The sequence below is a fragment of the Ambystoma mexicanum genome, chromosome 5p (genome assembly GCF_040938575.1).
Source record: "Ambystoma mexicanum isolate Mex_15411 chromosome 5p, UKY_AmexF1_1, whole genome shotgun sequence".
In the NCBI taxonomy this organism is placed as follows: Eukaryota; Metazoa; Chordata; class Amphibia; order Caudata; family Ambystomatidae; genus Ambystoma; species Ambystoma mexicanum.
Window position 1 is genome coordinate 687,006,847 of NC_090930.1, and position 15,524 is coordinate 687,022,370.

A 15,524-nucleotide genomic window follows, 5' to 3' on the forward strand; every position below is an offset into this window, starting at 1 on the left:
AGCTCACTGTCGCCAGAGCTCTGGTTCTCTCTAGGCTGTACTACTGCAACAACCTATTTCTAAATCTGCATGCTTCTACTCTCTGCCCTCTGCAACTCCAGAACAGTACTGCAAGACTTGTCCTTGGCTTCAAGCCCAGGGATCGTATCTCTCCAGGACTGAAATCTCTGCACTGGCTCCCAGTGGCTGTGAGGATTACGTCCAAACCCCTCTGCATTGTCCACAAGGCCTTCTGGGGCCTCTATACCTGCAATTACCCCTGCTCTTGCCACTAGCTGGCCACACTTTTACCTATTATTTTCATTTATTTGAGTTATTGATTAATGTTGATCCTATGTACTGCACTGCCCTCTCTCCTTCCCCACGCACTTGCCCTTTCCCCCTACCCCTGCACTTGCACGATTTCAATGTCACCTGGCCTAGTAAGATCGTTGTCTCTGTCTTCCCTCTGTTCCCCCCTCCCTTGCCTTGTCGCGCCTTGAAACACTTGTGTATAGGCGTGTTAGAAATACCATATCATATAACTACTATGGACACCTGGCAGGGATAACGAAGGTATGGCATTTGATAGACAAAAGAGATTGTGGTGGTGTGGTTGACAAGTCGACCAGAGGTGGGACGGAAGAGGGAAGGTCAGAATACACCTCCCGCCCCGGAAGACCCTCAAACAGGAAGAAGGACCAAAGACAATATGGCGGCCATCGTAAGAGCTCACACCAATCCCCACTGCTCCCCCAATGGACAACCACCACGAGCAATACCCTCTCACCAGACCCTACAACCCAGGAGCTGTGCGAACACTACCCAGAGTGGACGAAGACGCACAACAGGGAGCTGGAGACAGCTACATGGACAGAATCGACTATGGCGCCATGAAGCCATGCCTCAAGTCTTTAGAGACACCACAACGACATAGCTACTTCAGACATGAAGCACACGTGCCATCAGCACATTCGGGACACTCACACACCCAACTACTTGAAGAACACATGTGTACAGTTCTACGAGTTAGAGGTCAGTGACATCTACATACTGTCTGCACGTTTATTATTGTTTCCATTAGCTTGCCGCAGCAATGCAAGAACAAAAGAAGCAATAAGGGCAAGTGGAAATGTTTGCAGGTGCTTACATGCAATTAACCCTATGGAATGGCAAGAGCACTCAAGGGAGCTGACATCCATAACATACTAACCTATGGATACTATGAAAGGTGCATACAATAGAGACCGGACCATGGCGTAGGACATCCTAGTAGGCCCTGATCCTCTTAGAAAACCTCAAGCCACATGGAATGCTGTGCAAGCAGAACCACCACGGCGAGAACATAGCCACTGCCAAGGTCGTAATGTTGCAAGTGACATTCCTTACCCTGAACCTAAGTAACATGAGCTGCAAGGGAGCCTATTCCCCATAAAATACAGAATAATTCAGAGCTCTTGAGCTCACAAACGTGGTCTCCAAGCACGTGATCTGGCCGAGCTGATGAGAAGCCAAGATTTGGTTGCTGGGAAGAGCAAACCGCCTCACAAACCAGACAATGGTTGCAACTAATGTGTTACACTCAAGCTACAGTTCTGAGCTGGGAACGGAGCCCGCTCATGGAAATACTGGTCCACACGATTATGACGCTCACACATAGTTGCACATGCACCATGAACAGGTGTCTTGCAGGCTGGGAACTGAGTTTGTCCCAGGCTTGGGGGCCTGCGGCTCAACCAATCAAAATCCATGACCCTAGCTGTGGGTAACTGGGATCACTGACCAATTACGGGGGTTCACACACTAACAATTGCACACTGTAACAATTAGTAAGTAAAACATTTTTCGGGGATAGTCCAAGCCTGACACCTGACGGGCCTGTCCAATGAGCTAACCTCTATATGGACTCCTACAGGGGAACTACCACTCAACAACCTATCCAGAGTGGAGGTAGGTTTTTGGAGAAGGGCCTGGAATGTGACGTAAGTTGTGACGCCATTCATTACCAACACTGGCCTGCGAGCCAGAATTCGCAGAGAGGTGCCTGGAATTGCTGTTGTGCATGGTATCCCCTGTGGTTTGTTGGCTGTAATAAACCTCAGTTATACCTTGATACTTGTCTGGACCTTACGTTCTTTTGGGCTGGGAAGGAGTTGGGCCTTCCATGAGATCGACACCCGCGGACTCCTAGCAAGAGGCTCTGGCTGCCTGGGAGTTCACCCTAACACACCACTGCCTCGACAACACTGCACCAGGCTACCTACCCAGAGACTCTCCAAGCCAGCCGCCGCAAGACTCACAGTATAAGCCGATGCCAACCGCCTATGCACTCCTAGTTTCAAGCGTGCTAAAGCTGGAGGCGCCAGTTTCCCTGTTTCCGCGGCCACGCATTGGAACTCCCTCCCCCTGCCTTGAGAGCTGAGCCATCCTAGACCTTGTTCCGAAAGAGACTAAAAACACACCCGTTTCAGTAACCGTCCTTTTCCAGCTAACTGTTGGAACTACCCAAGATGTAACCTGCGCCTAGACGCCCACCCTGTACCCTGTACAAATGTGTAAATAAATAAATAAATAAGAAAATAATATCGACTAGGTTTCTTTATGGATACAATTGGGGTATTACAGGGTTAGTTGTGGGCACCAATACTCCCTGATCTAACAAAGTTTATCACCACAGAAATTCATGCTTCTGGTTTCAGTGGGCATTGTGACTTTCTGGGCACGGGTTTACTAGAGTGTACATGGATTCATATTGGTTCACAGCGGCAGATTAAACCCACATCATCTGCATGTTGCGACCACAGTTCATGGGATACATGAGCTAACAATTTGTATAATCGTCTAAGCCCCTTTCTTCTTTGTTTTGATCATGAATCACATTTCTGTTCTTCTCACAACAACATGGCAATTACCACACTTTCATGCTCAGTAGGAACATCCAAATGCACCAGGACCAGGTTACAGCAGAAAGTGCATCTGAATGTACAAAATAAATATTGTCCTAATACACTCACTGGGGATAGGCTTAACAGGCATTCTGTTCTGAAACCAGGGTGCATTACTAGGCTGTTAGAAATACCAACCAACCGCACTGACTCAGACTAGAATGGAATCTCCTTATTCTCTTTAGCTTTTACTGCAAAACGGTTTGCACATGTATTTATTTAACACTGCATTTGTGACAAATCCCTGGAGGCCGTCACTTCTCCTCGAGGGGGAGCCCCTTCCCATGTGGCAAGGGAGGTGAGCCTGCTACCCGATAGTCCACCTGGGGGTGGTACTCAGTGGGAGGATCTCATTGGGAGGGATCCTCCCTGTGGGAGCAGGGATTACTATTCAAGGAGAACACAGCATACCCATGTACATGTGTCATGTAGCCAAAATCATAAGTACTGGGGCAAGGAAGAAGCTAGTCAACCCAAGGGAGAGGTATAGTATAAATACTGGGGAGAGAGAAAGTGTCTTGTCTACCCAACAGAGGACTATATAACAGGTACTGAGACGAGGAGGCAATGTGGAAGCATGAAGAGCGCTCTGTGAGAAACCAAAGGGTGTCTCACCCGCTCGTCCTCTGGCCCTTGTCATCCAGGTGGCCAGACACAGGCATCGCTTTTGGATCCAGGTCTTGGGGGTGGACCAGTGTGGGAGGATAACCTGGGTGAAGGGTCTTCTGCGAGTGGGGGCTAGGCGACCGATGGTGAGGCGCAGTATTCCCCCTTTCCCGTACATATGACCCATCCTATTTTTTAGGATTCTTCAATGTACCAACTCCCTGCCCTTTCTACACAAAACACTGGGCCGAGGAAGAGAGTGACAGAGTAAAGAGGCTAACCCTTAAATATATCATTGGACATGTCCCGCTAATCGGGTCTGGCAAAGTCAAGCACTTGACTTTAACTGCATTCATCTGATACCAATTATCTCTCCTCACACGGATAAAATGCGCAACATAGTAACACACTATGAGCAAGGTGGAACACGAGCAAGAGAAGAACTTCTGTGGTGAAGGCAAACCTATTGGGGCAGAGCTACGGACCAAGAGACGAGAGCAAAGGGTAGTGAACCCCAGGAGTTCCCTGCAGTAGGTCGTTGCCCCCAAAGGACTTGCTCACTGCCGGGAGACTCTCCGGGGCAGTCCAAGCTGCAGCCACCCTTCTTTGCAAAGCCATATGGAATGGCAGTACCGGGTCAGTTGGAGGACCTTGGTCGAGGATGTCCGTCAGGTCATCCTGCAGAAAATCCACAGGTGGTGCAGACCACCCCAAGTATTCCGTGACCCTCGACATAAGGCGCCGGTACGAGGACTCGGCATGGGTGCCAGGCTCAGGCCGATAGAACTCCACCTCCGGAGAGGTGTCCAGACCACTGGCATTGTGCAGTGACTGACGCAGTTCTTCAATCTGGCTGTGACCAGACAAAATCTCGTCAGGCACCTCCTCAGGCACCAAACCTTCCTCAGATCCCTCATCCCCCTCAGAAATAAAATCCAAAGGACAGAAATAGGGCACAGAAAAAGGGACAAAGACATACTCTTAGCCTTGGCCAGATCCTTCCTGGGGGGTTCCACCGTGCCACGGGATACCTTCGACAAAGCAGCCTCAAAAGGCATCGAGGGCCTCGACGGAATCAGCGTCGACATTGAGCGGGGCGCCGACAACTTCAACGGCGTCGACACAGGCCTCGAGAGCGGAGCACCAGGCGTGTCCTTCGACGGCCTGGGCGCCAATGGCGTCGATCACTTCATCGGAGGCGGAGCCTCGAGAGAGTCCCTCAACGACCTCGGCACCGCGACTGGCAGTCGACACAGTCCAGAGTCAAGCTACGTGCGTGTCTGTCAACGCTCTAGACTGGCTCATCCGGTCTTGAGGGCGTCGAGGACCGGGACCTGGAACGGACATGTCTAGAACGACCATCCTTGTCCGACCAGGACCTCGAAGGCACCCGGAGGTCGTGACGACCGCTCGAGCCCGAAGACGGACGAGCGGTGTCTCTAGCACGGTCATGGCCGGCGTCCTTAGACGGCGTGGACGGACCGGAGCAATGCGATTGAAAAATCGCCATCATCTCCTTTCGGAAGGAATCCCATTCCTCAGGAGTGGAATGCTTGTTGGGACAAGCAACCCGCCGACGGGTGGAGTCCTCGGATAAGGATGGGGAAGGTGACATGTGACGGCACTTCCGTGAGTGCCTCGAAGAGGCAGAGGAATGGCGAGACCGACTCCCGGACCTAGACCCCCCCGGAAACACGACGACGATGCGGAGAGTCGCCCCTCGAATCATCCATCGAAAGTGGGTTGGATAGCGACTTCCGGGGGTTGGCCACCTTTCCCACCGACAGCTTCTTCTTACGCTCCCGCAAGGCCTTCGATCTAAGCGACTGGCAGTCGACACAGTCCAGAGGCAAGCTACGTGCGTGTCCGTCAACGACATCTTGGACCCGCACACCCGACACTTCTTAAAACCCGACCGTTGGGTGGAAGAAGACAAAGACATCATTACGAACAGGTTCGAAGAACCGAAAGAACAGGATTCAGTAGAACCGAGGCGCGCCGAGATCTCAGTAACGAACACTTTTGTGGAAAAAACGGAACTGAGGCTATGGGTGTCATGCGTCCTACTTATAACATCCGGTGACGTCGGTTCGACGGAGGCCCTCGAGGACAGAGTATCGACGTCATCAACACAGGACGCAGATGCCGAAGATTTTCCGAAGCAGCACAGCTGTGGTGATTACGGTCATAGATATGGAATACGTTGGAGGACCCAATCCCCTCGAACTACCCAGACCAAGGGACACTGGGGCAAATAAAACACAAGTGTGAGCTGATGGGGAAAGTCGAAGTGGTCCTGCGGCGGTCTATAGTAAATGCCAAGCACATTCAAAAGTCTTCAACATCAGGAAAAGGTTCGAGCCTGACTGAGGGAGACCGGAAGTGTAATAAATTAGGGGAAGGGAACCCCTAAAGGATGTGAATTAAGCTTGGGGAAGGGAATCCCTTTAATTGTTGTGTTTGAAAGGTTCGAGCCTGACTGAGGGAGATCTACGTGAACATTTTGCATTGAAAGGGTTGCGCCAGACTGAGGGAGACCTACGTGAACATTTTGGTTTGAAAGGTCTGAGCCAGACTTGAAAGCTGGAAAGAGAGACTTTAATATGGAAGGCCAGGTGGGCCTCATCCACATTTTGAACTGCCTTTGTTTTGAGAACCTGAGCCAGGGGGTATAATCCTGTCTACAGGGACCGCCTTACTCCGTGCTGTCTAATGTGGGGAGGAGAGCCGACTCAGCTCCATTTACTCTTTATATTCTAACACTGATTTTCTTTTGCATACATATTCTCTTAGACACTTTTTGTACAAGAGATAGGGCAGGCATCTGGTTTTGTTAGTATAGGCCATTTTGATTTGACAGACTCAACTAGGACTGTTTTATTTATTATTTGATGGTAGAGATTACTCCCATCCTAACTATACGGCAAAGTAGGAGTTTTTCCACACCCCCAAAATTGAATAAAGGTTTTACAAATTGTATCTTTTGTGTTATTGTCATACTTGTGATACAATGCCTCCCCTACAGCTCGTGGAACCACTAATAAACATTCTAGTGGGGACCTGAATTCCTATTGGTCAAGTCAAATTCAAAACAGAAGAGGGAAAACAGGAAAAGAAGTTCCTTGGAGGATCGGAGAGAAGCAAGGCAGACCGGAACATGAGGCGAAAAGGAGAAGCATTTCCCGAGGGTCGGAAGTGGGAAGACCCTTCTCCCTACTGGAAAGCAGCAGACTTACCTGATGGAGGAATATGAAGTGTGCGGTCTGCATCGGTAGAAGAACCGGGAGGGAACCAGCAGCTGCGGAGCCGTCGTGGCTCGAAGTAATTCGACGGAAGGCACGCCAAGATGAAAAGAGAGTCCCAGGACCGACCAGATCCCAGTGAAACTCTCCCTGAAGGCAGGGGCTAACACAGGCCGGCAGGTGGCAATAGAAGAGAGACCAGTGCTCCAAATAAGAATTGTGGTAAGAAGGGCTGAGAAAATAGCCCGGGAAAAAGACTGTGGGAGTAATATGTGAAGCAATACAGGTCTGGGGCCTGCACCCACAAGGAGGAAAGTTCATCAGTCATCTTCAACCTGGCAGGTGAGTGAACCAGATCTGTTGCACTACCAGCAGAAAATCCTACGGGTCTAGGACCCATAAGACTAAAAGCCAAGTGTATGTTGGGGAGAAGTGTACAAATCATAGAAATAAGCCTGAGAAAAGGCCTGGGGAAGGGAGACATTCCCCCCAGTGTTGTGAACTGTGAAATAAGCCTGTGAAAAGGCAAGGGGAAGGGAGACATTCCCCTGGTGAGGTGAACTGGGAAGTAAGCCTGAGAAAAGGCCTGGGGAAGGGAGACACTCCCCCTGGTGTTGGAAACTGTGACAGTAAAAGCCAAGATAGTGTGAGAACAAAGCCAAGGAAGGCCAGGTGAAGGTAGTAATTCCCCAGGCATTGCGAACACCCAGAAGGCAAGATACCTACAACAGGGAGAGGTAGGTTATCTCTTTATTTTTGGTATACAAGTTGATATCAACAACCATGCCACCTGTGTGTCAGTCTCCTGCGTCTGCACCCTTATACATTTTATCAGAATTCATTTTGAAGCTTGCATAGGGACCTTCCCTCTTGGTCAGTTTCCACCAATGCCTGTAACAAGATATCAGCTGCCCCATGGCAATCATACTCTTTATTCCTTTGGGTATTCAGAATACATTTGGATTTATTTTATTTATTTATTTGGATTTTTAGGTTGGAAAAGGATAAGCAGAGGGAACTATAATCTCTCCCCATGCGGCTTGTTGCTTGGGCAGATTCTGGCACTCATCCTTCCAATGCCCCTCCCGTTTGCTTTAGTGGCAACTGATATTAATGGTTACAAATCCATTTAAAAGTCCTTGTTGGCCAATAGTACACTTCCATGGCCTTTGCCCTGTGTGTGTCCTGCACCCCTTCCTGGTATGGGCACGCCCTCATCCCATTTTCACAAACATTGGCGGCTTACACCCAGCTGTTTGTTGTTGCAAATGTTGTACCAGAAAAGCTATTAACTTACCGTCACTTGCCACTTTCTTTTGCTCTTGGCTTGAAACTAAATCATTTGCTACCAAAATCAACTCAAAGAAAGGCTTTGTTTGCCAAACAATTAATGGCATCTTAATCTTCGCTGTACCTTGGGCTACAGCCCCTGCACAAACAACCCTGCTATCACTTCATGTGTCATCTGATGCGTACAAACAACCTTCAAACTATTTAGAAAGTCCACTGGAGAGTCTTCTTTCCTCTGTTTGCAATTGAGATCTTGCCCCAATCAGTCTTACATGGACATATCACAGCAAGCTTTTATATCCAAGCATCTCTAATCTAAGCCAACTCAGCATCATACCTCACATACTCCATAGGCCAGTCACACTCTTGAATCAAGCACTGGAGCACTTCAGCTGGCATAATCGCTAATGAGCTGATTCATTTCAACCCATGAAGGATTAGAACATTGGATTATAGTTTGCAACTCCTCAGTAAACTTCTCAGGTTACTCTCACAAATTCCTCAAATCCCCACGGCGTGCACGGTTACCAGGCTACCAGTTAAATCAGCACCCACATGTGGCGGCTGTCTTAGTGGTGTTTGTAGATGTACAGTTTTGGTGCTGTAAATGGCACCTATACTGGTAAGGGAGGGGCTGGTGGTGGACTTGCTTTTTGCCTGGCCGACCAGGGTTTGAAGCTGTAGTGATGCTCTTGCTGTACTTTGGAAGGGTGCTTGTCAGGGTTGAGCTCGTATTGCTTGCGTTGATCATGCGGTTTGTGCTTCATTTCCTTCCTTCCTAAATTGTTGGACCTTTTCTAGTTTAACCCCTTAACTGATGAGGGTTTTCGCTCCCACTGCTGAGCCCTTTTTGGACATTTCAGTATGTCGCATTCAATCCATTGTAACCTTTTTGTTACAAGTGATCTCCTGGCCAAATTTGCACCCTTTTCGTCCCACATGTAGGTGATCATAACATCACCAAGGATTCCTTGTTTGCTGTAAGGTAGTGTGAGAAAATAAAAGTGACCAAATTTTGTGTTTTTTCAGAAAATGCCAATAAAATGGTGTTCAAAGGAGCCTGTGGTTTTTTTCTTGTAAGTGCGAGGAATAAAAAGTTTGCAGTTCTGATTTTGCCATTTACCAAGTTTCAAAAACAGGTTGAGTGGCAAGAAAAAAATATTATTTTCATAAGTGTACCTTCAGTTTTGTGGGAGGTAGACGATTATTCCCCTTTGTCTTTAATAGGACATGCTTGCACGGAATGAAAGAGGACGGTAGGAAAGCTCAGTGGAAACACAGAAAGGCATATTCTTGAGTAAATCCTACTTCCCTCCTTCTAACCCCCCTGTCCCGTATTTCTTTCTTTCATTCTTTACTTCCCTGCGCCCTGAGGCCCGCGGGCTCTGGCGCATTACAAATGGACAAAATAAAAATAAACATATTTCTGAAAAGTAGATAAAAGGAAGTTCAGGAAGGGGCATTTGCACAGGTCAGGCAACAACTATGTACACATAACTCCAATAGTTCGGCAACAAAATGGAAAAGTGACAGAAAAAAAGGTATGTGCTGGACATGTTTGCACTAGTAAGGTAATTGCTTCCATCACATTCCCCTGACTCTTCTAGTTAGGAATTCACACATTGTTTGTAAGGTTTCACAAAACAAGCAATACCACAAGTCGAGAACCAAGCCATGGTACACAGTAGTTTTATACTGATGGCCTAAACTGACGAACTTAGCATTTGAAAATAAGGAAAACCAATGTGGTGAAGAATGCCAAGCATACATATTTTGAAAGGCCACAGGTGGACCTTTTGAAGGATAGGTGACTTGTATAGGTCACAAAAGAGTAAGGTGCCTAAAGCAGCGACTAAATGTAAGGCACACTTGGGAAATGACAGGGTTGTGTAACAAACCGCAGCAGAAAAATGTATGAAAACGTTATCACAACCAGGAGAAAACAACACATATCCTACTTTCCCACGTTCCCACAGGTGTCCCAACAAAAACGGTATCCCACATGTGCGGGTGCACTGGACTGGGTGCAAAGGGAAAAGGCGAAACCACAGGTACACCGAACGGCATGGGGAAGACAGGATTAGGCCTTGTGGACAACCCACACATTTCACTTCCTGATCACGTCAGGGCACCCCCGAACCCCAGGCACGGAAGGGGAAGTCCTCCCCTTCACTGCCTGGGGCTTGGGGAGATTGCTACTCATCAAGGGGGAGGTGCCCCCCTTGCCCCCCAAAGGTAAGTAGTGTGGAGGACAAGCTATCTCGTCCTCTGCACTTAAGGGGTTAAGGAATTTCATATTTGATTCTTCTGAATTTCTTGATCTCAAATCCCCTAACCTCTTAAAACCCTCTGTGAGCCAATTCAGAAAGATTTGCCATTTTGCTGGAATCGAATGATGACCCGTTAACCTTCTAAAAATACTTCTCAAGTGAAAATGTCGCATCCACAGGGCCCGGTCTACATCTATTTATTGTATTCCATTTTGCGAGGGATATCTCAGGGGCAACTTGTTTGTCTTGGCAGCAAGACAACGCAGTGCAGTGCAGTGCAACACAGGTTTGAATCCCGATCCCGAGCACGGTATAAAAGAATAATTATAGGTACATGCACGGTTCTGGTTGTTAGCTTATAAAGTGTTATACTTACATACTCTAACAGGGGTGGATGGAGTTTCCAGATCTTTAGATGGATTTCTTCACAATTTTATTAAAGTGTATTATATCTTATGCTTATTGGCATGTCATTCATCTACTGACTAGTTCCTTTATCTTACTTTGAAACTAAGTATTTTCTCTCTTGGCTCCGCCCACAGTACCCATCTTCTCAGTTTTGCATTCCCCTATTATTTATCTTACCGACTGTGCTATTTTTACATTTTCCACTAATTACTCTCTGCTTTTTTCTCTTTGCTTTTTCAGTTATAACCTTTAGCTATCATTTCCCCTCTATTTATTATGACTACCGCCTCTTAATTGTATCCACTATCCACCAATTGTGCCTCATTATACAAGCCCAAGCAGAAACACCAACCTTCTCGGCAGCTCTTCTCCAAAACCCCTTTTACAAGTTTCAATTAGGTCTCTTAGCCATCCTTTGCCCAAGTATAGTGGTTGGAAGGGGGGCGGTATATTACTTCTGTTACCGTCTCAGCTGGTCACAGTGAATCCAAGTCGCGACTCCACCAAATGTAGACACTTGTAGCTGATCACCAAATAATCATATGGGGAAAAGGCAGCAAAGACAGAGGCAAAGTTTCCATACAGGTGTGTAGTAATTGGTTGAAAAACCAGCAGGGTATACCCGTACCAAAATACTGGAAGAGAAACCTCTGGGTTTTTATACAGTTTTACACAGGGCGCTTTATACAGAAAATTTAGTATGATACATTTACTCAGTTACATTAACAATGAACTTCCTAACGCTACAATCCAGAGGCATGACATTACAGGACCATCCGAACCTTGTTTCATTCTGCTTGGCCTAACCATGTGACATAAACCACTTCCATTATACCTAGCAGTACTTAACTGCAGACTTAGCATTCAGGACATAACGCAGAGCAAGTAGGTGGGCATACCTGCACCTCAGTCAGCAACTTATGTCATCTCCACACCGCCTTATGTGAACTATTTGTTCTTCGCCACCCCATAGCATGGCTGTGGCTCCTACATCATTGTAGATACACTAATAGGGTACAATAATATAGATACACTGTATCTTCATTTTACCTTGGTGTACTGAAACAAAATGTAGATGCTGGGGTCCCCAAATATTTGGTACACAACACTGAAGCAATTGAATAGAGTAAACTCTTAGAAGAACAAGTTTACTGTATTGTATGTATGGAATTCAGACTATCCATACATTAAAGTAATCTATAGATAATGTTTGATGTGCTCTTGCCAGCTGCAAAACCATCTACAATTGCAGCAGCAGTACCATCATCATCAACAGCGGCTGCAGCCACAGCACAGTCATCCATCCTTTCATCTTCTGGACCCCCCCGTATTTGCTTCCATTGAAAGTTCTGCAGCACTGCCTGCTATCACAATTGGCTCACTCACCAGTTCCACAGGTTTGTCACATATGCCCCCCATCTGCACACATTAAGCCTGTAAATATCTTCTCTTTGGTTGGGTGCAAGTTGCTTTGCTATTTGTGTCTTTGTGCGTGTAAGTATATGATGTGATGCAACTGAGAGCTGTATAACAAGGGGATAGCGTACAGGGTATAATAATATGGCTACAATTAGAAGCATAGACTATACTAGATGTGAAGCAATGAAGCACTGTGCAACAAGGAGGTGCACCAATAAACCTTTCGTTCACAATACTGCATCCATTGAATAGACAATATTTGCAGTACTGCATGTAAGGAATTCAAACTTTGACTATATTGTGTTTGATTTGCTATTGCCAGCTGCAACACCAGCCTCTACAAATGAAGCAGCAGCATTAACTGCTGCACCAGTCACACCACCATTATATCTCCTTATATCTTCTGGACCCTCCCAATTTGCCTCCATTGCAAGTTCCACAGCACTGCCTGCTGTTACAATTGGCTCTCACACTACTGCAACAGGTTTGTCACGTATGTCCACCATTTGCACAATTTACGCCTTTAAATATCTTTGCGTTGGTTAGGTGTAAGTTTATTTCCTATTTGAGTCTTTGATATGGGCAGGCTATGCGGACAACTTGATCATCATGGATTACACACTGCATGGACTAAAAAAAAAAAACGACTCGTCATTGGGAATTGGTCAAACTAAAAGTCAGTAAAATAGTGGGAGGAATTATCACTTTCTCAAGGATTCATGGAGGACATATTCTGGAAGCTATTATTACATTGTACAAAGCAAAAATCTATTCCATTTTAACATACGGGGTGGAAATATGGGGTTGCATGTGTAGGTCTTGCCTAGATAAATTAGAGGCCAAAACCCTAAGGAAATGAGCAAACTTAAGCTCTTTTCTGCCAGCTGAATATTTAACTTTGGAATGTAATCTGCCTAGCTGTAAAACAGTATGTAGACCGAAGGTAATATTGCTTTATAGAAATCTTGTTACAGGGGAAGGTGACTCATTGTTACATCATATATGGTCTGCATATAACTCCTTGAATATCCCCCTTAGATAGGACGTGGTGTTAATCATTGAGTCTTCTAATGTGGTGTGGGAAAGAGAATCACTTTTATTGTCCGTGGGGAGTTTTAAAACTGTCCTATATTGAGTATTGCACACCCAGGATAGAGACCGACAAGTTATGGTGCTCACAATCAAATCTAATAGCATGGAATTCTTGAGATACATTGAGGGTAATTGCTCCCCGGCTAAATATCTCAAGGCATGCCCATACGGAAACCCCATAAGGAAATATTTAGAGATCAAATTTAATATTATGCCCTTGTTGGAGGTGATGGGTGGCCGTATGGATATCGCCAGGGGAGATAGAGTCTGTCGGCTATGCAGCGAAAGAGAAGTATAAGTTTAGATAAGCTAAGGAGGATTATCTCAGGAAATACTGCAACAACTGTGGGTGCAATTTGTAAATGGCAATGATTTTAATTTGTTGTTTTATATTGTTTGCTTTGCCAAAGTGACATTTGATTTATTGCAGGCGTTTCTCTGTTAGGACAAGATACGTTTGAATTTTGTTTTTCTTTAGTATATTGTGTGTTTGGTTTGTTGAAAGGATTGGACTGTGTATAAGGTCTTTATAAGATTATATGTACACATTAAAAAAAGATATGTGCAAGTATATAATGTGATGCAACAGAGAGCTGGGAAAAACAAGGGGCTATAGTTCGGGGTTTAATAATATGGCTACAATTAGAAGTAGAGGCTATCCTAGAAAGGAAGCAATGAAGCATTGCGCAACAAGAACATACACTAAGAAACCTCTGGTACACAATACTGCAGTCATTGAACAGACACTCCTAGAGAAGAAAATAACTAAGCAATTCAAACTTGGAGACCATCCATACACTAAACTATTCTATATATTGTGTATGATTTGCTCTTACCAGATGCAACACCATCACCTACATATGAAGCAGCAGCATTAACAGCGGCACCAGCAAGAGCACCGTCATCGCTCCTTTCATCTGCTGGACACTCCCAATTTGCCTCCACTACAAGTTCCACAGCACGGCCTGCTGTCACAATTGGCTCTCACACTACTTCCACAGGTTTGTCACGTATGTCCTCATCAGCATACTCTACTTCTTTAAGTTTGTCTGTTATTTGAGGCTTTGTACGTGCATGTATATTATGTAAACAGACCACTGAAAAACCAGAGGATAGATTAAAAGGGTAAAATAATATAGCTACCATTAGAAAGATACACTATTAAAAGGGACTTTAAGGATTAAAACAATTGTAAGAAGATGCAGAGAGGAGACACTGGGTTACAGGCAGTGGATACAGGTTAGGGATAGAAAGGTGTACCCAGTCTTTATCAATTAGTAGGTGGATTTGCAGTTGTGCTCCACCGCTGAAGCTACATTGTTCTGAACATCACAAGATCTGACTTTCCTAACGGCACTGTTGAGATCTTCGGTCTGCATATGAGATTCCGACACTGGTCGTCTTCTGCCATGCAAAAGCAAGCAAAGTGCATTTCTTAATTCACTGTGTGTCAGTCTCCTCCTTCCCCACCTTACATATGGTGTCAGAATGGGATCTGGCCTGGTTGGCGCAAACTGGGGAACCCACATGAACAATAAGCTAGATACAATGATCACTAGCCCCACGCTTGCTTCACCAAGAAAAGAGTTGACCAACGAGTTGACCAACGTCATCTTTTCCACCAGTATTTCATCTACTGTAGGAACAGACTGATCAACCGCATTTCATCGGGTCAAGGCGGCAAGGTCTGGGTCGGCTGAGAAACCATGTACCCCATAACCATCTAAACCCTAGAATAGGGGTTACCTTTCATCTATTAAGGTCCCAGGCCATTCTTCCAGTGAGAAAAACCATAGAGGGGAACAGTTATGACCTTTTTTGTCTCTGTGACTACCTAGTTCATGATAGAGACAAGGTAATCCTCTTGTTGGACCTACAGGTAAACCTTACCCCTAGTTTGGTCACTTATATTATGACTCCCAGGAAAAATGGCCAAAAGACAGAGCGAAGATTATTAGCTCTTCTGTCTTGCAGAGAGGATATTAAGTTTGACCCTTTGAACTTCTCGTTGAATCCAGTAAGATTAAAAGGGGCGAGTTGATGGGAAGCTTGATATACTTGACCTTATGGGAGCCCTCCATCAATGAGACACATAAAAGAAGAAAGGAAACGCACTCTGAGAACCACTCTAGCGAGAATAAGACCCAAGAAAATGTTAAATTGCTCAAAAGAGGAGATTGAGCTAGATTCTAACTTAGGTTATGACCAAGCCAAAGATGAGTCTTCATGTCTTCATGGGAAAATAATATCCTTCCCAGTTACATAACGTTGTT

At 45.9% G+C, this 15,524-nt stretch overlaps 2 protein-coding genes across 3 annotated transcripts in view; one reads left to right on the forward strand and one right to left on the reverse strand.

Moving 5' to 3' along the window:
- Positions 1–15,524, reverse strand: part of DNAAF6 (dynein axonemal assembly factor 6) — a 502,401-nt gene that overhangs the window by 324,394 nt on the left and 162,483 nt on the right. The gene's annotated exons all lie outside the window — the stretch shown is intronic.
- Positions 1–15,524, forward strand: part of LOC138481588 (uncharacterized) — a 185,728-nt gene that overhangs the window by 158,049 nt on the left and 12,155 nt on the right. Inside the window, exon 5 of the mRNA XM_069613796.1 lies at positions 14,091–14,252. Coding sequence (XP_069469897.1) covers positions 14,091–14,252 — 162 coding nt within the window. The remainder of the gene's footprint in view (positions 1–14,090; positions 14,253–15,524) is intronic.